Here is a 24093-nt window from a genome sequence, read left to right on the forward strand (position 1 = left end):
TGAATTTTGTTTCTCTCATGTTATGTTTATGACAATTGAAGAAGGTATTATTTTGTCCAGTGAGCTTTGAATTTCTCTGTGTCAGAGATTGCAGAATGATAGTTCAGAGGCAAAATCTGCCATGAGGATGGGTTTTGTGTGGCCTGTACAAGTGTTTTGTTTTATCTTTAATTAGTTGCTGATATTTAAAATTTTGGAGATTTTATCCCAAAATTCAGATTTCTGGCTTTTCTCTAAAAGAAAATCAGTTTCGGCATAATTGTAGCAGGCTTCCTACGTAGTAATTCTTTATCTGGAGCTTGGTGGCTGGGAGGTAATGACTTAAGCACAGTCATTACTTTCCCTTGTTATTTTATTCCCGGCCTGCTTCATTCATTTATGGGACTTGTCTGGCCTCTGAAGGCATTTGAGTTTATGATCCTGGCTCTCTATACAATGCTTACATGCAGGTCTTAAGACTATAAGTAGCGATTATGGTCACCTCAGGAGGGGACTGCTGAATACTAGAGAGTGTTTCATTGCATTGGGCAGTGTTCTGCCTTTGGATGATCCCAGCCAGCCAATCCTGTAACCAGAGTGAAGAGGGAAAAAATGCATTCACCCTGGGCTGCACCGCTGGCTTTCTCGAGACCCCAGTCTAGGAGCCGGGCCTGGAGTGCCCTGCAGTCTGTTGCTTGCCTGAGCTCAGGGTTACTTGGCACCTGCGCTGGAGAAGGTGCCAGTGGAGTGGCAGGAGGCTCAATGGCATCATTCATCAGCTTTCTGAATGCCAGCAGCCAAGAGAACATGGGCTATGCCTGTGAGTAGTGTGGGTTCTCGCCAGGAACATCGAAACTTCAAAGGGAAAGGAAATTGTGCCACAGGTCGATGTGGAAAGCTTTCGGTCTTATTGAATCGGGCTGAGTTTTACAGAGAAGGAAGATGGTGCGAAGAAATCTGAGGAACTCTACCTGTTTTTAATGGCCTTTCCACTCTCCCTCCCCCTGAGGTGCCAAGATAATTAAAATGCCTGAGGAGCTGCAAAACCTAACCATGAAAATAGACTGAATACAAAGAGTTTCTCCTGTTTGGTCCCAGAGGTACTTAGAATTAAGGTACTGTGCAAGAAGAGCATGGATGCATCGTACGGCAAATTCCGTTAAAACTGAAGTTACATGTTTGTGACTAATTTTGATCTCACCTAGGTTTCTAGAGGCTTAACGAGGAGGGAAATCTTATAACTCTTAACTCTTATACTTTGATTCTGATAAGAAAAAGAAATTGTGCTTTACGTTGTCCTTGAAATTTTATTTTCATGCTGGCCCCAAACTGACGTCTGGTATCTGGAATTTGTTAAAAGCAAAATGTACCCTTCAAAAATCTAAGAGCCCGAAGACAAGCAGGAGTCGACCAAAGCGCCCTCCACGTCCCTCTGGCGCCCAGCTGATGCAGTGACATCCTGAGGACATTCGTCACTTTGTATCTTTCATTTTCTTCACCTGCCCCCTTTCTTACATGCCCCTCCTTTCCCCTCTCTGGTCCTCTTTCTTTCCTAGATTCTTTTCTCCTTTGTTTTTTTTTTTCATTAAGCTGTATTTCCCTTTATCCTTTTCCTGCTCCCACCTTCCCTCTTTCCCTGTCTCTCCGTCCATTGTCTTCTGTTTTCATCTTGTTAATACTTTCACCTCGTACCGAAGACGTGGAAATTTAACAGAGAAGGCGCACGCTGTGGGCCAAAACCTGGGGAGGAAAGATTCAATTAAAAGGCATTGTTTAGATTGTGGGTGCATAATTGCAGGAGAGGGGCGGCGAGGCTAACTGGATTTGGAGGGAGGACAGTCGTTCTCAAAAATGCACTAGAGTTATTCGTGCATCTGGTCATGTTTAAAAAAGAAAAGAATCTCTTCCAGATAAGAGCAGCTATGTAAGAAGGGGCGTGGCAGAGGCAATGAAGCTAATATTGTATTTGAGATCCTGTAAGAGCTTATAAAGAGGTATAAACTTAGAAAATACTAGCATTTTTACCTTAGTGTTTCTGAACTTGGGCTTGTTGTAAAGACGGAAAGATATAATGTCTTTTAAGAAGTGTACTTTTTCAAAGTAAATTGCAATTCCACAAAGGAAATAAGAATGGTAGAAAATAGGTGTTTTAAGTAATTTGCAATTTAGAGCCACTTTAATTTAAAACTTAAATTTAATTATGGTGAAATAAAAGGCAATTCTGATCCTATTATGGTCCTTCCATTCCATATCCTCAGTATTCTATTGAAATATAGCTGACTCTGCCCTCTCTTATCTCATTAGCATAAAATAGTTTTTTAAAAAACCTAGTGTCAAAGATTTGACAGGAAATGTCATTTCCTGATATTTTCTTCAGTTAGAACATAGTTCCGTAGCCATCTTTTCTAAATGTGAATGATATACTTTTGTTTTTAACTTGTTAAATAAATTGAAGCATTCCTTACAATAAGTGAATAGAGAGCTGAATAAAAATAGCATCTCTTATACAATGTTTAAAGTTTCCTAATAATTGGCCCAGCCCCTGCTTATCTTATTGCCCTGTAGGAAGTAACAAACTGCCATCCATGTAGGCCCTGAATTCTCCAGACACTCATACCCCTGGGCCTTTGCACAGGCTACTCCTTTTGCCCATAATATTCTTCCTATACCCACCCCTAACTTGGCACATTCCTACTTAGCTGCTAGCTCCAGTGTGTCACCTCGGAGCCTTTCCTAGTTTACCTGTGCAGAATTTGTTGTTCTTTCCTATGTGTTCTCTCAGCACTTTTCTTCATGTTTCCTTAATAGAACTTACTACACTGCATTGTAACTAATGATCATTATAAAAATAACAGATATTCCCTTTCATGTCTGTAGAGCAGGAGCTAGCCTGGGAGGTCCTGAGGGCAAAAAGCAGTGGATTTATCTTTTTCTCTCCAGAGCCCTGCACCTGGAAGATGGTCAGTAAATGTTTGTCACATGAGTAGCATAAGCATTTCTATCCTCACCTGTTCGCTTGTTGAGTGGACATTGTTGAATGAACATTGTGACATTCAGTGTTTTCAGATTACGTGGGTAAAGTTGAATGTGTAGGACTAGAAGTATACTTTTATTAGAGAGTTTGGCTCATCGCTGATGATTAAATAGGAGCATGTTATTTTTTTTTAAATATATTTTTAAAACTTTTATTTATTATTTAAATGTGTTTTTCCAGGACCCATCAGCTCCAAGTCACATAGTTGTTTCAATCTAGTTGTGGAGGGCGCAGCTCACAGTGGCCCATGTGTGGATCGAACCGGCAACCTTGTTTTTAAGAACACCGCGCTCTAACTAACTGAGCCATCTGGCCGCCCCAAGAATGTTCTTTTTAATACATAGGTTGTCTGTCAAATTGAACATTTTCTTTGGTACTTTGAAGAGATAAAATAATAAAGAAGAGAATTAATATTTCTGACATGTAAACAAAGCTGGATGATGTTCAGTATTTGCTTAGGTCTGATAAATCGTAAAAGATATATGCATACACACATATACATAAATTGATTATATATAAGTTGTTTTACATAGTGCATATATAGCTGATTTTTTTAATTGCCGTGTCTTTAAGGATTTTGTAACCTAAAGCTTGGAAGATATATATTCTGTGATCCACACTGTGGTTTTCAGTTGTAAAATGAATGTGGAGGAAGCATGGGTAACTAGACTACTTTCTGGTTTTCTACTATCAGCTCCTGAGCCAGAGTTCTAGTTTACTTGAAGCCAGGGGTTATTGGAACTTTCATTTATTGAACTGTAGTTAAATCAAAATAAGACGTAAAGTTGCCAAAGTCTGTAATAGAAGTCTAAAGAAAATTAAGTGAAATGATTGGTGTTTCCTTTGTCATTTTCCTAGATGAAGGTCTTCTCTTACTGTAGAAGTAGACATATAAAATATATACATGTAATTGAGAGATGTTTAAAACATTATGATATTCAGTGGATTTAGCTGGGATTCTTTTCCACTGTTGATCAAATAGATCATTGCTTATGGGGGAAATCTTTTAGGGCTGGATTCCAGAAGGGCTACATAGAGCAAAGAATGAAGAGGTAGTGATGGGACAGTGAGCTGCAGGGAGAGGAGAAAGGAAAATCATTTTATGAATTAGCAAAATTTGGGTCCTAAGTTCAAATGTGCATTTTGATAACTGTCTTTACTGAAACGAACATTTATCAGAGAATATCTATTAGGTGCTATATGGAAATTTAGAGACATGATTCCTATATTCAAGAGATTTATAATCTGTATAGTTCAAAACATTACAGTAATTATAGCGTAATAATAGTACAATAATGATTTTAAAACAAAAGCAGTTGACCTAAGCATATGTAGTTTCCCTAAAAGCCATGACATTCAGGAAATACTAGGGAATTTGCATTAGCCACTTAGGTAGATTTGAAAACATATTTGAATCTTTATTTTTCCTTTTGGTCTTTTATAATAGTTTTCTTATTTTACAATCGTTGCTTTTCTGAATGATGCTACACACTTGGCACTTAAACTTTTATTTGATACATTAATAGTTACACAGTGTACATATAGCATGTATATATATTCCAACAAATTGTCTAGAAGGCCAGGCCTGGATCACTTCCGCTTGCTCTTCGTAATCGTCGAACATTATAATTTTGTATCATGGACTTTGGAGTTAGATAAACCTGAATGAGAATTCAAACTCTAATACTTACTACTTGTATCACTTTGGACAAACTACTTAACCGCCCCATGCTTCAATTTTCTCATCTGTGTAATGGAGGTTCTGCATAGTAGGATTGCTGTAAGAGTTAAATGAGCTAAGCTATTTCAACTACTTATCACAAGACCTGGAACGTAGTAGGAACTCAATAAATATTCTGTTCGATATAAATGGTACATTGCTTTGGGAGGTTAAACTGCATTCCCGTAGACACTTTAAAATTGTAATTACTACAGTAAAGGAAATAGCCTTAATTTGAAAAAGCCTCAATTTGCAATTAATTCAGTACAAAAGATTTAAACTACTTTAAGTTTTTTGTTCTTTAAACTTATTCAGAGAAAATCATGTGCAAGATTTTGTGTGTACTCCATGAGACTTGATGTTGAATTAGATCAGGAAAGAAAGTCAGTGTTCAGAGAATGCCTGGAACCTTTGTTGGTAACATAGCCGTTCCAAAATGTAAATCTTTATACTCTCCACAGATCAATGGTTTCCACACACTCTTTTTCTTTTAGTAAAAATCAATCTACTAATATGGGCTTAAATGCCTTTGCTTGATTATGGGGAAGTTAATGAAATCCTGCCTCTTGTGCATTTTAAATAAAAGCATTATCGTGACTCATTCAGATCTGTACTTCCTCAAGCGGGCCTCTCCTACAATGTAGTTAAACTGCAATAATTGATCCCCTTAATTTATTGTCTTTATCCTGGCTAGCTTTCATCTGGGGGAAAAAAGTGCAAATTTATTTCCCATACTTTACCTGAAAATGTTATTTAGGTCAAAATATTTGGCTTTTAAAAGCTATGAAAACTGATGCTTTTGCAGTAAGCTTTTATTCTAAAATACAATAACTGAGGTTAACATCATTTCAAATGAAGGTATTATAATGAAAACTTAGACAGAAAAATAGATACAGCCTCTTTTTCAGTGTCAGAAGTGTTGTAAAATTGACTTCACTTCCGAAACCATGAGGATGAGCTGTGCCTCGAGGACAGTTTCATACCTTATTTTATGCCAAAAGGTTTTATTATAACTCGGCTCCCCCCAAATATGGTAGGAGTTCTAGGGTGAGGCCAGGAGTTTGAGCTTAGAGTGGAAACCTTATTTCCTATATGTCTGTGCTATTTAGTTTGCTGAAGATATTGGTGATACTATAATTCAAAAGTAGAAAAAGACTTTAGGGAGTTACATTTTCCAAGAGCTAGTACCTGGCAGGAAGCCACCCGAAACTTCCTTCCCCAGAACCTAACTCTTGTGGACCAGGGCATCAAAAATACCATTTTTAGTTTAAAGAACTACATTTCCATTCCCCAAATTGGCACAGCCTCCCAAATCCTACATGTCCTTTAAAGGCAGTGTGCGGGGCCAACCCCCCCTAAAGCTATCACTGAGGACACCAGTTGACTTGTATGATCTTTTCTGAAATCCTTTAGCCAGTGTAGTTGATACCATCACTTTTTGAACTTTTTTCTTTTTTTCATTACATATTTTATGGTAATTGGCCAATACAGTGCTTTACATGTTGGGAAAGTCTTTTCAGACCTCACGTCATTGCCGCTTTCCATTGCCTTTGGAAGGAGGGTATAGTTATGATTAGTGACCATTTTGCAGTTGAGGAAATGTGAGTTCCACAGAGAAAGTTTTACTACTCCAAGGTCGCATTTCTAACTGGAACTTGTGTCTTGATTCTCTATAATCTGTCCCATACTTGCCTTGTGCATAAATAAGCCTTGTCTTCTGATCAAGCGTGCTAATAACTCTTCAGAGGCCTTTTCTGACGGGAACTCCACATTCCAGATTCCACTTAATGAAAACCTTAATTGCTAATTCACTCATATCCTGGAGGAGATGGTCCTATAGAGGAGCCACATTTCTAATTTTTGATTTTTCATGGTAGTCATTTGAAAAAGTAAAAACAAACATGAACAAGTGAAATTAATAAACCCAATATGTCTAAAATGTTTAATTCCAACATTAATTAACCATGGATGCTTCCTCCCCGCACCTGCCACTGCTCCTTGACATTCATACATTAACACGCTGAAGGTCACTAGCTCTCACTGTCTGTTTCTATCGCCTGTCTCCTCACTGAGGACGGGGCTGGGCTCACAACTTCCAGTCTGTTGTTTATACTGTGTTTCCCCGAAAATAAGGCCTAGCCGTACCACCAGCTCTAATGCGTCTTTTGAAGCAAAAATTAATATAAGACCTGGTATTTATTATATTATATTATATTATATTATATTATATTATATTATATTATATTATATTATATTATATTATATTTATTATACCTGGTCTTATATAATATGAGACCGGGTCTTATATTAATTTTTGCTCTTAAAATTAATTTTTGTAATTTTAAGACACATTAGAGCTGATTATCTGGCTAGGTATTATTTTCAGGGAAACACAGTAGCCACTAGTAAGGAGTCTGGCACAAGAAAATAAATTGTTTTCAAACAAAAGCCTACTGGTACTGGTAATAACACCTCCATCTGTTTCCTAGTGGTTTACAGATTACAGCATGCTTTTCACTTATATATCTCATTTAATTCTCACCAGACCTTGTGAGGTAGAGCTATTATTTTACAAGATAAAACTTTGAGAGGTTAAGTGACTTCCCACATGTCACATGTCTTGTAATAGTTGGCACTGTAACTCCATCCTGACATCACCTAGTTTCTGTGCAGAGTGTAAGAGAAGCACTTGGGTTCAAATTTATAGTGAAATGAAGACATAGCCTTGTTTATTTGGTCCATTCACACACAAAAAATTTAAAAAATCCCAGCTCCCCTTTATGAACTCTTTTTGCCCCAAATTTCTAGCCTAAGAAGAATATTTCACAAAAGTTTGCACATGGTGGTTAGCTGATCAGTGGCTGCGAGGTTGTGTGTATTTTCACATGAGCAAAGAGCATGTGAACAAATGATGGAACCAGTTAGAATTTCACTGGGTTCTTCTCTTAAAGTCATTCCAGGGGCTCGCATGTGCCTGTTGGGAAAATTCCTTACATCCTTTGAGTAAAGGGCCTGAGACATCCAAACAGAATGTAGACTTTTTTGATATCATAAAGGAAATCTGACCAACCCCGACTATGAGATGACTGAGATGCTTTGTGATGCTTTAGAAATGTTGTGTTTTATTTGCTAGATGATTACGGGTGTCATATCCAATCCATCAATTTTATGTCCTCGTCCTAGACATTCAAATGTAACAATATGAGAGAAACAGCCCAATCTGGACTCAGTCTTTCCATGAAGCATACATCATTCAGTGGTATCACACAAATTTATTTTAAGAGTTAGGACTACCCTTTACCAGAGAAAATAGCAAGAAATGCCTTTGTGTCTTCCTTTCCTGGGCAATTCCATTTTGTTTGGTACGTATTAGTCACTAGATTTCTTATAGCTTAGAGGAACTATTTCAGTTTTGGTTTTTTTTTCAGATTGAGTAGTTTGAAAGCACACTTTTTTATGTAGTGTTCTTGTTGGATTATTGATGTTGATTCATTCTGTGGCGATGCTCTGTAAACAAATGAAATAATAGTCATTTAAAAAAGACAGTAAATTTTAGCCCTGTTAAAAAGGCCATTATTATTATTTAGTAGGTCCTGCCCTAGATTTACTTAATGACTGCTTCGAGCCTCCTCAGAGTTGGCATTTTTATGCACAAAAGAGATTGTGTTGTTTATGCAGTTGTGTGAGAGTCAGGGCGATAAGCCCTCTTAGTGTTCCTTCTATTAGGTGAATCTTTTCTATGCCATTAGAAATTGTAACAGTTAGTATACACGTGATGTTCCCAGTAAGTAAATTTACTATTCTGGCTTATAGATAAATTCAGGACGAAGTAAAAATAATGAAGCAAGAGCCATTTTATGAAGATGTCATTTTAAAGTGCTTGCCCCATATGTTGTCTAATTTGATAAACTACCGAAAAGTACTAGGAATGGAAATATGAGGAGTTATTTTGTTGGTATTACCATTATCATGATTCTCAGAAATGTCTCAACAACCAAAATTTTATGGAATTGTGATACTGCAGTATATCTCTTTTTGTAGTACCTCTATATTGAGATATAATTTACAACTTATAACTAGCCCATATGATGTGTACAATTCACTGGTTTTTAGTATAGTCACAGTTTAGTAACCATCACCACAATCACTTTGAGAACATTTTTATCACCCCCAAAAGAAACCCTGCACCCCATAGCAATCACCTTCCATTTCCCCCAAATCCTCTAGCCCTCGTCAACAACGAATCTGCTTTCTGTTTCTATGGATTCGTCTATGGACATTTCACAATGATGGAATCACTATGGTCTTTGGTGACTAGTTTCATTCACTGTGCTTCTATTTTCAAAATTCAACCATGTTTTAGTATGTATCAGTGTTTCATTCCTTTTTATGGCCACATTTTGTTTATCTCTATTAGTTGATGGATGTTTAGGTTGTTTCCACTTTTCAACTATTATGAATAATGCTGCTATAAACATTTGTGTGCAAGTTTTTGTGTAAAATTATGGTTTCATTTCTCTTGGGTATAATCCTAGGGGTGGATTTACTGAGTTCATGTTAACCCTACATTTAATCTTTTAATCTGCCAGGTTGTTTTCCAAAGTGGCTGTACCACTTTACATTCCCACCAGCTGTATATGAGGGTTCCAATTTCTTCACGTCCTTTCTAACACTTTTCATTATCTGTCTTCTTGATGAGAGCCATCCTAGTGGCAGTGATGTGGCAGCTCATCATGCTTTTGATTTGCATCTTGCTGATGGTAATGCTGTTGAACCACTTTTCATGTGCTGTTGGCTATTTGTATACTATCTTCTTTGAAGAAATGTCTATTGAGATCCTTTGCCCATTTTTTAAGTTGGGTTATTTATGTTGGTATTATGTGTGAGTTTTTTATCCTAGATGTGTGTTACATGCCATTGAGTTGGCTCTGACTCCTGGAGACCCCATGAACGAATGACATCCACAATGCCCTCTAGTCAATAGCCCTGCTCAGCTCCTGTAGACTCAGGCCTGTGGCTTCTTTCCTGGAGTCAATCCATCTCATATTTGGTCTTCCTCTTTTCCTGCTGACTTCTGTTTTTCTTAACATTATTGTCTTTTTCAAAGACCCCTGCCTTCTCATGATGTGCCGAAATAGGACAGCTTCGGTTTTGTCATTTTTGCCTCCAGCGATGTTTCGGGCTTAATTTGCTCTAGGCCCAGGTGTTCGTCTTTTAGGCGGTCCAAGGTATCTGGAGATTTCCCCTCCAACACCATATTTCAAATGAATCCATTTCCCCCCCTATTTTAGATACAAGTTCCTACTCTAGGTACAAGTTGCTTATTGGATATGTGATTTGCAAATATTTTGTCCCATTCTCTGGGTTGTCTTTCACTTCTTGGTGGTTACAACTGTATGTCATGGAAGCCACTTCGCTTTCAGGGCGGTGTGTCTTCCAGGCACGTCTGCAGTCTGAGTCAGCTCATCTTTCCGTCGCTTCCTGGTGCATTCCTCGGTTAGCACTGAGCACGGTGTGGATATTATCAGTTTGGGATTTGCCTTTCCTACCAGAAGGAAGTGTGTCGGACAAATTTTTGTAACTTCCGTGCCTAGTCTTCTGCCTAACACAAAATAGGAGCTCAACAAAATTAATAGGAGTTAACAAAATTAATACAAAGCTTAAATTTGAAAAAAATGATGCAGGTCAATACTAATCCAAGAAAGCTAATAGGAAGTGCCCTGAAAGAGTGTCCTTAAAGAAGGGATGGAGAAGCTGCCATCCCTTCTCCAGAAGCAGCCTCACAGTTCCTTCTAGAAATCACTCCTTCATGGCGTGCTGGCACCAGTTTTAGCCCTAATGCTCCTGAGGTACCTAGGATGACGGTGGTGCCACACCCCTTAGCCACCTGTGGTCCCATCCCAGGGGATGACAGTGTGGGGCCCAGTGCATCATGGGCTGCTTTGATTGATTCTGAGCAGCGGACCAGAATTTATATGACCAAGCATTTATTTTCCTTATGTACTTATTTATTTTAAAATATTTTAAAATTTTCGCTGCCATATTAGGTTAGCTCAAATCTAGGGAGGTCATATTAGTAAAGCCACATCATATGTGCAGGCAGGTGACTTAACTCATTGTGCTGCCTTGTGGCTCTGAGGTGGTGTGAGTAATCCAAAGCGTTTCTCTTCCTAACAATGTGCTTGCTGTGGTAGGACTTCCATACTAATTTTTTCCTTTCGGATCTTTTCCTCATTTGTCCTAAACTTTTCTAAAGGAAATTGGTAATCAAATGGATTCCCCTGTAACTTTTGGAGCCTATTTTATTTTCTCCAGATGATACTGTAGGTTCGGTCCCGGCAGCACATTTTCACTACTGAAAATGCTGCCAGTGCCTTATTTTGATTGGAAAATTACAGATAACATGAAGTAACAGTTACTCCCTGCAAAATGAGGATGAGGTTTTAACTGTTTAAATATAGTCCTCCCTCTCAAAACTCCCTGGTTCTTGATTTTGAACCCTGAAAGAAGCAAGCAAGAGAATACCTTAAGAATAAGACTAAAGTAAGAAGGCCGTTTCGTTTTTGTGTACTTCTGATGAGATTGGTACTCTCAGCCACTTTTATTTCTTATTTGGCACTAAGGCAACTTAAAAAAAGAGAGAAAACTAGTTGATAGTCTAAGCTGATTGATTTATTTTCTCTTAGCACAAGAAGATGTGCTAAAATTACTAAATCTTAAGACTTACTGGGATTCCTGAATGAGAACTACTCCCCCTCGCCCCCCCCTTTTTTTCATTATGAAACAAAAATAGTTCTGTATTTGTGGGTGAAAGAGTTTGGCAGACATGCTGAGTATAATACTGTATTGAAAAACGGGTACTCTGAGTGACTGAAAAAGCCAGGTGCTGTTCATGGTAGTGAAAAGCCTATAATAACGTCTCCACTCTTGTGTTCACCACATTCTGTGAGATGAATGAGTGGAGCCCCCAATCTAAAAGCAGAGAAACCAAGAGAGAGTGCTTGACAAATATTTCCCTATCTTCTGCCAAGGTTCCCCTGGAACAGTTTTGCCTGGAACATAACCTTACTGGGAGGGCAGAAACTTTGTTTCACAGTTGCTGTATCTTCTTTGCCAGGATGTCAGTGCTCAACACATGTTGCATGGATGGAAGGTGGGCGTCAGTGTTCTGTTTGACCAGCAGACCTGGGTTAGGGGCCTAGGGGTGCTTCTTACTAGCTGAAGTCCCTAGATGAAGTATTCAGCCTCCGTAAAGTTCAGTTTCTTATTTATAAAATAGGGATATACTACTACTTACTTTAGTAGGGTATAGCATGGAAAGTGTTTAATTACTATTAGCGATTATTAAGTTGAGCCAATTTCCTGACTCCCCATTCAGAACTTGACCATCCCACTGTTAATGAACTTAATTAAACATGGGCAAGTGTGTGCCTATACAGAGGTGCCAAAGAAATGTACACACATTTTTAAGAAAGGAAAAAGCTGTGTTAAAATTGTAATACTCAGTATATACCGATAACAAAAGATGAATACAAGTCACGTTTGACTTCTGCAATTACAAGAGGTGCTCAAAGTGGTGACCATCAGCGTAATTTTAATACAATTTCTTGCTTTCTTAACATGTGTATACATTTTTTTGACACCCTCTGTTATGTAATCAGCTCAGTCTTTGTCTATTGAAAAATGAAGAAATTGAGGTGGTGTTATTTGGACACTGATTTCTGTTAACTCCACTGAATTAGATTCAGCCCTCACTTTCGGGGAATGTGCACTGACACTGGGCAAGACAAAATAGAGAAGTTTTCCAATATGAATATTCTTGTCTTTGGAGGTGAGTCCTGGATCTGAGAACAAAAACAAATCAGTGGTTATTCGTTACTGTGTCTCATTTTCCAAAACACATGTTCCATTGTTATAGTTCTTTACAGATAATTTTATAACACATACTTCAGCTTTTGTGTTTTTCCTAAGTCGCTAAATTACTGACGTTCCTGTTCCTAATGTATTAAAATGGTGGAAGAATTCTTTTCAGGAATATATGTGTCAATAAGGCTGTTACTTCGAATAGTGTGTCCAAGTGAAGAGTTCTTCATGAACGAAATAATAGAGCAGAATCCAGGGATTGCCGCGTTATAAATGGATTATTTGGATGTAGAAAGAAATTATTTTTAGCCACAGCATCCCTATGAACCCTGAAGCTACGTGTTTTATGAACTAGGAATTTTTGCAGTACATAAAAATTACCAGATGTCAGTGTCCATATGTGCCAACTGGCAAATGCGTGGTGGTTCAGAAGTCTGGCAGAAATGATGCTCACTTCTTTGCCATTCACACTCAAAGGGATAGTTGAGGTAAAATGCTGCTGGAAAAAATTACAATGTGCTCAGCTACCCAAAGATGTCACATGTTACGAATTGTTATCTGACAGGCTTTCATTTTTTCCCCTAATGACTCCGGGCATGTTTGTGGCATTGCGAATGTAATCCATGTTTCTAATTTATTACATTTTTCCTGAGGCTTGTGTCATTCTTCTAAAGGGTCAGCATGGACTTGATTTAAAGAACCAACTGGACACAGCAGTCTCATAACGGTCCGATACAGAGCTAAATGTATATTAGGATTCATTACTTGTCTCTTGTACAAACCAGCACACCTCGGTAATTTTCGTGGACTCATCAAATGGATTCTCTTCTCTCCTTAGAAATTCGAGCTCAACTGGTAGAACAACAAAAATGCCTGGAGCAGCAAACGGAGATGCGAGTTCAGCTTCTCCAGGACCTGCAAGATTTCTTTCGGAAAAAAGCAGAAATTGAGACGGAATATTCTCGGAACCTAGAGAAGTTAGCAGAAAGGTTCATGGCAAAAACCAGAAGCACTAAGGATCACCAGCAGTACAAGTAAGAGAGACTAGACTCGGGGTCACCTTTCCGAGATGATGTCCACCTTGTTACCACCCTTGTTGGTTTTAGAATTTGCCGTTTTTTGTCTGATAAGCTGTTAATTGGCGTGTCCCCATAGATAAGAGCAGCCATCTGTGTTTATAATTTATGAACATCAATTGACAACATTTTAAATTAATAATATTCTCTTGACACGTTTCTCTTTCCAATAAACATATATCTGTGGGTAACTTTTTATTCAAGAAGAGAACGCTTTTATATAATTCTTGATTACAAAACACTAGGAGTTGATACCTACCACAGGCGGACATTTGGAGGGGCAAAGTTAAAATAGCTGATTCTTCAAGCAAAGCCTTCAGGATTTCTGCAGTGATTTTATGTGAAAATAAGCAGTGAGGGTTGCTTACGTTTTGTCCCCAACTGCCCATCATGTTTATGGTCATCGCAGTTGAGCCTAGCTTAACACAAAGACGTTTGGTAAAATGCTTATGATTGAATCTAATTAAACCTTATATTAATGGTACTTTATTTATTTTAAAAATACAGACTGCTTTTTCTGATAATGAAATTTACTTTATAATTTACATCCTAGAGCCAGAGAGAGACGAGTAGGCAGACAGCTCCAATAGAGCATACAAGTACTCCGACAGGGATAAGCACAGGATGGTCATGGACAGATGGACAGAAATCCTTCCCATAGTGGGGGTGGGGAAGGGAAGTCAAGGAAAGGTCCTGGAAGAAGTGATACATAAGTGAAGATGTGAAGGACTGCATGGCCATTTAGGGGGACCAGAGCAGGATGTTCCTGGCAAGGGGCCCATCGTGCATGAGGGACCAGAAGGGAAGGGGTGTAGGGCAGCTTTGCAGAACAGGAAAGTAATCCAGTGGGAGTGAGTAGTGAGGTGGGGAGCTGCGAGGCTGCAGGTGCAAATTGTGCCAGGTCATGGAACCCTGTAGAGCCTACTCAACATTTTGGACTTTATCCTAAAGGCATGAGAAGCCTTCAGAGAGTTTTGAGTAGAAGGGTGAGCAACTCAGACCAGCATTTTAAAATGATGGCAAAGACCATAGATAGGATTGTGGATGGGAAGACACCATTGTTGAGAGAGGGAGACCATGTAGGGGGCTCTCTCTGGTGTGAGCTAGCAGTACTGCCAGTAGAAATAGACTTGGTTAGCAGATACTAAAAAGGCAGCATAGTCTTTCATTTCTGGAAATGTAGTGGAGCAGATAATCTGAAAAATACTTCTGCCACAAAACTCCCAGAAATCTGGTTAAAATGTAATAGACAGTCTTTTAAAAATGTATAACTGAACTCATAGGAAAGTTAAGGGAAATTTCCAGGGGCCAAAAAAGGAAGAGGGAACTGAAAATCAAATTGGTGGTTGTATCTGCCATTTACCGTGCTTCCCCCAAAATAAGACCTAGCAGGACAATCAGCTCGAATGCGTCTTTTGGAGCAAAACTTAATAGAAGACCCGGTTTTATTTTCCTATAATATAAGACCAGGTCTTTATAATATATGATATGATATATGATATGATATAATACCGGGTCTTATATTAATTTTTGCTCCAAAAGACGCATTAGAGCTGATGGTCCAGCTAGGTCTTATTTTCCGGGAAACGTGGTAGTCCCCCTTGGGGCCAGAAGATGAGGCCGGGGCAAGGTAAAGAGTGGGAAATGAGGGCTTCGCCACCACCAACCTTATCGCATTGCATCCCAGTCTAAAACCAGGACCAGAAGAAAGCTATCTCAGGGAAATGATGAAACAGAAAACCATCCATCCCCCACCCCCACCCCACCCCGGGTGACAACAGGAGGCCTGTCTGCCCAGTGGGGGCTGCAGAGGTGCCTGTCCTTGCCTTCACCGTCATCTTTGCGGTTGCATTTTGTACCCCTCTGTGGCTCTCGATGCTGCACAAGAGGTAGTGTGGACACTATGCCTGGGGTACTTTGGCAGATGCAAATGCAAAACTATTCTGGATGGGGAATGCCTTTTTTGGGGGGATGACTTTAACCTCTGGTGTTGGGCCAGCGTAGAATTAAATCTTAGGGATGACTTCCAGGGTGAACAAATGTCAAATGTACTTGACAGAGACTGGAGCTAGAAAGAGGAGACTGGAGCCAGTACTATATTCACATTTACTGTAACTGTCCCTTTTTAAAGTCATTGCACATAGGAAAACAGCCCATTCCTCCATTCAATAAACATTTTTGAATGTTGTCTTCTGTGTTCTGGACGTGGTAATTGGTTGTGAATTGAAAATATGCATGGGCCCATGCACCTCAGTCTGGTCCCTTAGTGGGTCAATTGCCACTTTTTGTTTTTCCTGTTAACTGTCTTTGTTAACTATTACAGTTTTTTTTCAAAAGGTAAGCAACTTGGAATTTTCTTTGAGTTGAGTAAGTTTATTATTGAATATGGGACTGAAGATAAAATGAATAATAAATCTACAAAGGACAAATCAGAATTAGGAAAAATTCAAAGACAAGCTTTATTAAAGAGTCAGACAGGTAATCATTTCACAAATTTATGTAAGTCAAGCCATTGTGCTGTACACCTTAAGCTTATACAGTGTTATATGTCAATTATAGCTCACAAAAACTGCCGGGGGTGGGGAAAGTCAGACAGACCTGATTTGAATACTGCCTTTACTGTGTGACATTGGTCAAATTTCATAACCTCTCTGAGCCTTCAGTTCCTATCTTGTAAAATGAGACTATATGACCATTAGTGAGAAATTTGACATTTCTTGATGCGATTGATAGCTGGCATGGGGTCTGCCACAACATTCTTTCTCCTCTGAAGACAAATGTGGAATCTTGAACACTGTAACCTTACCAATCATTTATGCTTGACTTTGGAGTTTAGCTCTTACTCAGTTTTGCCGTCCTCCTAGTGTAGAACAATCCTTGGCTTCATGTTACCACTGCACAGTGGAAAGACCAAGGGCTTGGATCAGCCTCCCTGGGCTCAAAGACTCTGACACTAGTTTGGTCTTCAGGAAATCACTGCACTTTGATAAGTAAGCTCAGTTCTCTCATTGATAGAGGGGGTACAAAGAATCTCTGCCTTAAATGATAGAATTCAGTAGAGTTAATATGTGTAGTTTTTAGATCAGCCCCTGAATAAAAAGAGCTAACTTTATCTCGCACTCGGTGGATCTAAGACATTTTAGTTAACATGTAAAAATGTATATTAAATAATCTACACAATAATCTGTTATTTTACCCATTCTGCAAATGAAGTAACAGGCACAGAGAGGTTAAAATAATTTGGCCAAGATCACATAGCTAGTACGTGGTGGTTCTGGGATTTGAACCTGAGTGTAGGTCTATATTCCATGCTCTTGACCTCTGAGCTGCTTCTTACAGTAGGTGTTCAGTAAACGATGGCTGCTATTACTATTATTACTACTACTATTTTTAAGGCAATAACAAATGTTTATGCAGTGAATGAAATAACATTTATTTAATGCTTATTATGGGCTTTATGTAAGGATACAAAAATGTGTGAAATGTTATCAAATAATTTACGGGCTACTTTAACATAAGGGATATACATAGAAGTTCATATAAAGTAACATTTCCCTCTTGGGCAGGGTGGATAAAGAATGTCAGTAGAGTGCTCGCTTTGGCAGAACATATACTAAAACTGGAACAATACAGAGAAGATTAGCATGGCCCTTGTGCAAGGATGACACGCAAATTCGTGAAGCATTCCATATTAAAAAACAAAACAAAAAACAGAATGTCAGTAGAAAGGCACTGTTTGTCTGCCATACAATCCCTGCCCCGTGCCTGAGAGCTTTGAGAAAAACTTGGGGTTCTCCAGGTGTGTGGGTGTGTGTGAGTCTTAATGTGCCAGCTGGGGGTGGCTTCTCTCCTGGGTATAAGTGCTAAGACCCTCGATCATGGGTTTCTTTCCCTATACCTATTTCTACCTCTATCCTCTCCTTCCTCTGTATTCCAGAGAGGGTTCTGACTTGCTGCAGCGCCAAATTCTGAATCTGAGGGACTTACTGGCAGAAAAACCTGACTTACTGATTTCTTTCCTAATTTAATTAATATTCAGAGTTGTGTGTGATTTTTTTTTTTTTAAGCAGTAACATCCCAGTTGGTCACTGTTTTTGTTCGGAGATTTTCCTTTAAGATTTTTTTTACAGATCTTCTTTTGTTGTTTACATTCGCTTTTCGCTTTATCATCTAGAGTAAACAAGGAGTAGTTATAAATCTGAAATAGTTCAATGGGCTTAAACAGGATGTGTGACAAGTTATAAGCCAGCAAACTTCTTGGTTCTGTTCACGGGCCTTGAGACAATGTTATATCGTCCTGATTCTTTGGGAGGAGAGGATTAATAACTGACCCTCAAATTTATGTCCCATGGAAAGCATACCCAGCCACATCGCTTTTCCAACGACAGGCAGAACGCTCAAAGCAGACTTTGTGTGCAGTGGCACACCGGTTTGTCTGAGTCTGTAGATTTTTGTGTAAACACGAACTGCCTTCTTCAGTGGGTGTTTAAGGCTGAAGGGCTGCCTGAGTACTCTGTGTGTGAGGGTCCCACGACTGGCTCCAGAGTGTGGGTTTTGACTGGCGTTCTTGGTCCTGGTTCTTTCTTCCAAGCCCTGGGAATTGCTGGCTCTGCTGTCACAGCCTGGAAGCCTGTTCGGCTGCCTGTCAAATGTCCTGGCATGAGCAATGCCCAGAGGAGAAATAACAGCCACCATACCTGCACCGTACCGGGCTCCTCGTATGCCTTGGTGCCTTCCCTCAGCTGCTTGGGGCGGTGTTGAAACTGATGGTAATTCTGCCTTTCTTTACTTCTTAGGAAAGACCAGAACTTGTTGTCTCCAGTGAACTGCTGGTACTTGCTCCTGAACCAAGTGAGGAGAGAAAGCAAAGACCATGCAACCTTGAGTGACATCTATCTGAACAACGTGATTATGCGGTTCATGCAGATAAGTGAGGATTCCACCAGGATGTTTAAAAAGGTGCTCTCCATCAGTCCTGCTCTCTGTGCCTTCCTGAAACTGCTCTGCCTGTAGCCACAACAGAGAAAGGGCTGGTGCCTTAAGCACTTAAGTGGACTCCCTTTTAGGTACAAAAGTAAATGAATGAAGCTTTTAAAGACACAGAATAAAAAGTTAAGCCTGAGCAAGCATACGGGAGGAGTGAAATCCCTGAATCTGTGACCTGAACAATGTGAGCAAAAGTTTAAAATGAGGTGTATCACCAGTTGCCTTTCTGCAGTTAGGAACGGACTGTCTGCAGTTAGGAAAAAACAGATCGAGAGAGGAAAAGGCTTACATTTTGTGTTTGAGGTTCACACATGATCAGAGACTTGTGAAGAACACGATAAGCAGATGTGCTGCTCTCTCAGGAAAATGTTATCACAATTTCTTCTCACTCCCCACCAGATCGGCAGCAGAGGCTGTGCTGGAGTGACATGAAAAAAAGTCCACAGGGCACAGAAAATTCTGTCCCTTACATGCCAGAGAGCTTCCTCTTTCCCAAATCCATTTAAAAAAAAAAAAAAAGGAACTGGGTTTTTATGGCTTCTTATCATTGTTACTAGTTTCAGCCAGCTCTCAGCAATTTTTTTGTTGTTTGGACATTTTTGTTGAGAACAATAACAAAATTGGACCATTTCCTGTGAAGAGAATGCAGCTACTTGCCCAATTAGACTGGCTTTCAGTTTTTATGTTTGTAGGACAAGGGTTCCCCCAACCTCCACCTCAGCTTTGTGCTAGTGGTGTTTGGTGTTTATACCAATATCTGTACCTCTATTCAGTAAGTAATTATTAGTTTCAGAAAGTGGGGGGCGGGGAGGAACACGTTGTAGATTAATGACATATTTATGTTTCAAAGGGGCCCCTTAAAACAAAGATGTAGTGTTAAGCAGGCCAGCTGGGAAACTTCTTAGTCGTGTCCGATGAATCCACATTAGATTTGATTTCTGACCGAGAAATGGAATTGAGCACACTCCAAGGCAACTTTTGCTCTAGTAATAGCGGGGTAAACGTTTCAAACAAAGGAGAAATTTAAAAAATTTAGAACTAAGAGCCTATTAATTAAGAAGAAAATAGCGAAATATCCTGTGTAATCTTATAAAGTACAGCTTAAAAAAAATAGTTTAGACTGAGTCATGAAAGTGAAGTAATTTTCTCACACATCAGTCCTTTCAGCCAAGACCTCATTTGGTTCAGTGTTCTTTTTGTTGTTGTTGCTGTTGTTTTGATTTGTTTTGGAGCATCTTCCGAGCAGGAGATAGTGTTAGGCCTTGGAAAGGCTAGATAGTGAAGAAAAATGAGTGCTTGTGGTCAAGGAGGTCGCAGTTGGTCCAGATTTGGATGGCACTGGATGGCGCTTCCCGGTCATGGGTGTGCTGGCAACCATTTAGCCAGGGCCTCTGGGACCAGCACCTCCATTGAATTCATGTATCCATTCAACAAAACATCTTCAAAATGCTCTGCTGGGGAAGACATGTCCCTGCCTGCAGGGAACTCATTATAGTAATGAACAGTTACCTGGCTAAAGGGATGCACAACCCACTGTGGGAGCTTGAAGGCTGGAGGGTCAGGAAATTCTTCACAGAAAAGGGAACACTTGCTGTGAGGTCTGTAGGAGAGGGCGGTGGTCATCAGGCAGATCAAGACAGTGACTTATTTCAGGGAAAGGAAAGAATTTAATGTGACTGGACTAAAGGTTGTATGGGTGAGAGTGATGGGATGTGAGGCTAAAAAAAGGACGGTCATACAAAAAGCGATTTTGTATGTCTTGTTAAGATGTTAAAATTTGCATTTTGTAAGTCAAAATCGAGGGCTTAACAAAGGTGATAGAAAGCTAGAGATGAGAGTCAAATGAATTTGGATTTGATTCCCAGCTGTTCTGTTTACTTGCTTTGTGAGCTTGGTGGTGATTTAAGAGATTCAGGAGCTTGCCCTCCTCTCTGAGGGAGTGTGGAAGGCAGGACCAGGCAGAGCGCGAAGCTGAACCGATAGATGCTGGCAGCTGGGATGGCCCTTTGAGGTTGTCTCTTTTTGTCTCAAATCCAGGCAAAGGGCATTTGCTTTGTTTCTCAGTCACTGGATTTGAGCTGCCCTGGGGATGGGGCTAAGTAATCTTGGGGTGAGGCAGCTCCCTTTGGTGGAGGGTAATTCCCAGAGAGGGATCAGCCGTGAGTTTCAGTAGTCAGCAACCAGTATTCCCTGCAGTGGGGGAATGAGTGCCTGGCTCTTGAAGAGAAGGACTAGAGAACATACAGTAAAGACACACACACATCAGACGTGCTCATTTGTTTGCTACCTAGTAGTTTCTTCTTACCAAGATTTTCTGGGATTCAAAGAATTACAGTCTTTGGAAACCATCGATTTATAGTGGTTACTTTGGCCTTTAATGGGTCTTCTTCTGACTATTGTTGACCACTGGAAAGTTAACAGTCATTACTATGACAGGTATCAGATTCTACCTTCCTCAAGCAAACGCAGCAGGCTACACACCCCACCTTTCTATGAATATTATTGCTGGAAAAAGAAAGGAGAGAGCTAAAGGGCAAACGGGAGAGAGAGGTGAGCTTTTTGAGGAGCCAGATGAGCCCATTAGGACACATTTGTCATCTGAAAGAACAGGAAGCCAGACCCTTACCTACCAAGTTCAAAGATCTTTAGACGAGTCATTTCTGCATTTTTTTTGATCACCAACCTTCCTCTTTTCCAGCTCTTCTTGCATTGTTATGGTTCTATTTGCTCTCAGAACAGAAAGCAATCATCAGAACCAGTATGAAATGACCTTTCAAACTGCAATGGAGTCCTTAGTGAGCAGAATGCTGTTCTTCTTGGGAGACTTTAAGACTTCCTCATTTTTCAGAAATACTCCCTATCTCTTTGGAGATCCAAACAGATGATGGGAGCTTGACAGGTTCGGCCTCTTACACAGCTGTATCCTACTCAAGTGAGTCAATGATAGAGAATCCCTTTACCCAAAATGTTGTATCAAGTAAAGAATTTGGAACAGATAATTCTAAGAATATTTTCTGTATCCAAATGGATATAATAATCAAAAAGATACATATAGGGACACCTAATTCCATGGATAGGTTTAGGGAACAACTTCAAGACTTACATTTTAATCACATCAGAACCAGTTATAAAAATAGTTGCCTACATTTGGCAGAGTTTTCAACAGGTAGAGAAAGTGAAGCTTTTTAAAAACAACAAAAGCAACACCTAATTATTTAAATAGTGATTATTTCATATTTAGGCCTGTCGAGCTATAAATGAAGCCTGTTGGTCAGAATAACATAGTGATTCATCTTTTAACTCTGTGGGTGTGAGTCTTGGTTTTGCCATTGTTAGTAGCTTTGTGGAATTGGAGGTATTTGTAAACTTCTTAAGCCTCAGTTTCCACATGCATAAAGTAGATATAGTAACCTATTTCACGTAATTGTTTAGAGGATTCATAGTCATACATGGAAAGCCACTTAGCCCAGTGTCTGGACTTAATAACTCCAAACTAGTGTTCAGCTGTTATCTTTATTACTACGAACTTATATCGTGTATACTTACTCCATACAATCATAATCATAATTATTATTATGTAATGTGAAATTATACTAGACATTATACTAAATGTGTCCTCATTCTAAGGAGAATATATGGCACAACTGTGATAAACATGTCTAGATCATCACAAGTTATTTGCACATCACTTATTATGTTGTTCCAAACCATATTTGTAAGTGGATTCTGAGCAATGGTCTCACAGCATCTTTGCTTGTAGCGGAATTAAAAGTTTGATCCTCACATTTCAACAGTTCGTGGGAAATCAGGAATAACCCAGGGAATACCTGTGTTGTTCTGTCCCCCATGCCTCTCAGTTTCCCCCAAATCTACCTCACATGGAGAGTCTTAACTCTGAGGCATCACTGATTTCTTCATTCATTCAACAATAAGAGGTATTCTGTTCTAGACCCTCCATCATGTATGGACAACATAAGCATGGACAGAGTAGGACTTTGCTTTTACTCTCTTACGTTCTGCTTTGCCATTTTAGGAGGTCAGGAATTGGAGACTCATTGTACACATGGGTCTGTTTCATTGCAGCCCTCACTTCTTTCTCAAAGAACAAGAGCTGCTGGGGTGCCGCCTACCCTGTTTTCCAGCCCTGCTTCCTGGAGTGATGAGATTTCGCTGCCTTCTTTCCATGACTCATGCTGAAAAAGAGTGTTCTGCATCTGTTTGGTGTTGCCGCCAGAAAGTATGCAGTTCATGTGCTACACGAAAAACTGTAAATAATGTCAGCAGTCACAGTTGCAGAAAAGATTACAGCCGGCTAGCAGTCATCACTTTATTTAAGCACCTATCCTTTGATCTTATTTACCAATTTTAAGAATGTTGATAGAAGTATGTAGTTTGAGGGAGTGCCATAAAATGGTAGCATGGGAATATGTTAAATTATCTCTGTGTGTTTTAAATTATCTTGAAGTCTGTCATATCCCCATGGATATTTTTTGATTATTGATGTTTTTGTCCTTCTTTGGTTTGCGTAAATATGTGTACAAGTATAATTTATTTTGTTTCTTCACCAGTAATAATGACATCTGTACACTGTGCACCAAGCACTGTGCTCTACATTTTTTACTCATTACTATACACATCCTCACAGCTGCCTAATGAGCAGGTATTATAATCCACATTTCAGGGATATGGAAACAAAAGGCTCAGAGATATAAATTGTAGAGTAATGTTAGCTGGCATACATTCTTATATTTGCCCAATGTCTTAGATAGTTCATAGTTACTATGACTGTTGCTGTCTTTTGGTGGTAACTGGGGACGTTACTCAGTGCATAGGTCAAAATTTCTGAGAATTACCCTGTGTCCCCGAAAATAAGACCTAGCTGGACAATCAGCTCTAATGCATCTTTTGGAGCAAAAATTAATATAAGACCAGGTCTTATTTTACTATAAGACCAAGTCTTTATAATATAATATAATATAATATAATATAATATAATATAATATAATATAATATAATATAATATAATATAATATAATAATGTAATATAATAAATATAATGTAATACCAGGTCTTATATTAATTTTTGCTCCAAAAGACGCATTAGAGCTGATTGTCTGGCTAGGACTTATTTTCGGGGAAACACAGTAGGACACTATCGTTCTTGGCCCTATTTATTTCTTATGAAAATCCTGAAGAATGATAGTTTTGGATGAGGCAACAACATCTGTCAGTCATCCAAGTTATAGCTGGGGCTTCTAAGCAGCAGAGATTGGCGCCAAGTCACTGAGCATTACCCCATTTTGGCATAAATGCCACAGGTTATCAGATTCAGACTCACAAGAATTAAATTAACCCACTTCGGTATTGTTGATTGTGTGGCCTAATTTGAAAGGAAGAATGACAGATTATATAAGAATCCTTGTAGTACTGGTTAG

General features: G+C 39.2%; 1 protein-coding gene and 1 non-coding gene across 3 annotated transcripts in view; both read left to right on the forward strand.

Moving 5' to 3' along the window:
• SRGAP1 (SLIT-ROBO Rho GTPase activating protein 1) overlaps positions 1-24093 on the forward strand; it is a 245371-nt gene that overhangs the window by 99561 nt on the left and 121717 nt on the right. For both annotated transcript variants that reach the window (XM_019732456.3, XM_019732457.3), the window contains exons 2-3: positions 13435-13630; positions 18469-18631. In XM_019732456.3, coding sequence (XP_019588015.1) covers positions 13435-13630; positions 18469-18631 — 359 coding nt within the window. The remainder of the gene's footprint in view (positions 1-13434; positions 13631-18468; positions 18632-24093) is intronic.
• LOC141570348 (U6 spliceosomal RNA) lies at positions 17262-17368 on the forward strand. Its single transcript, XR_012494343.1, has one exon. It is a non-coding gene; the product is annotated as a U6 spliceosomal RNA (small nuclear RNA).

Source organism: Rhinolophus sinicus, chromosome 1 (assembly GCF_057876585.1).
Source record: "Rhinolophus sinicus isolate RSI-liver-muscle chromosome 1, RSI-T2T, whole genome shotgun sequence".
Taxonomy (NCBI): domain Eukaryota; kingdom Metazoa; phylum Chordata; class Mammalia; order Chiroptera; family Rhinolophidae; genus Rhinolophus; species Rhinolophus sinicus.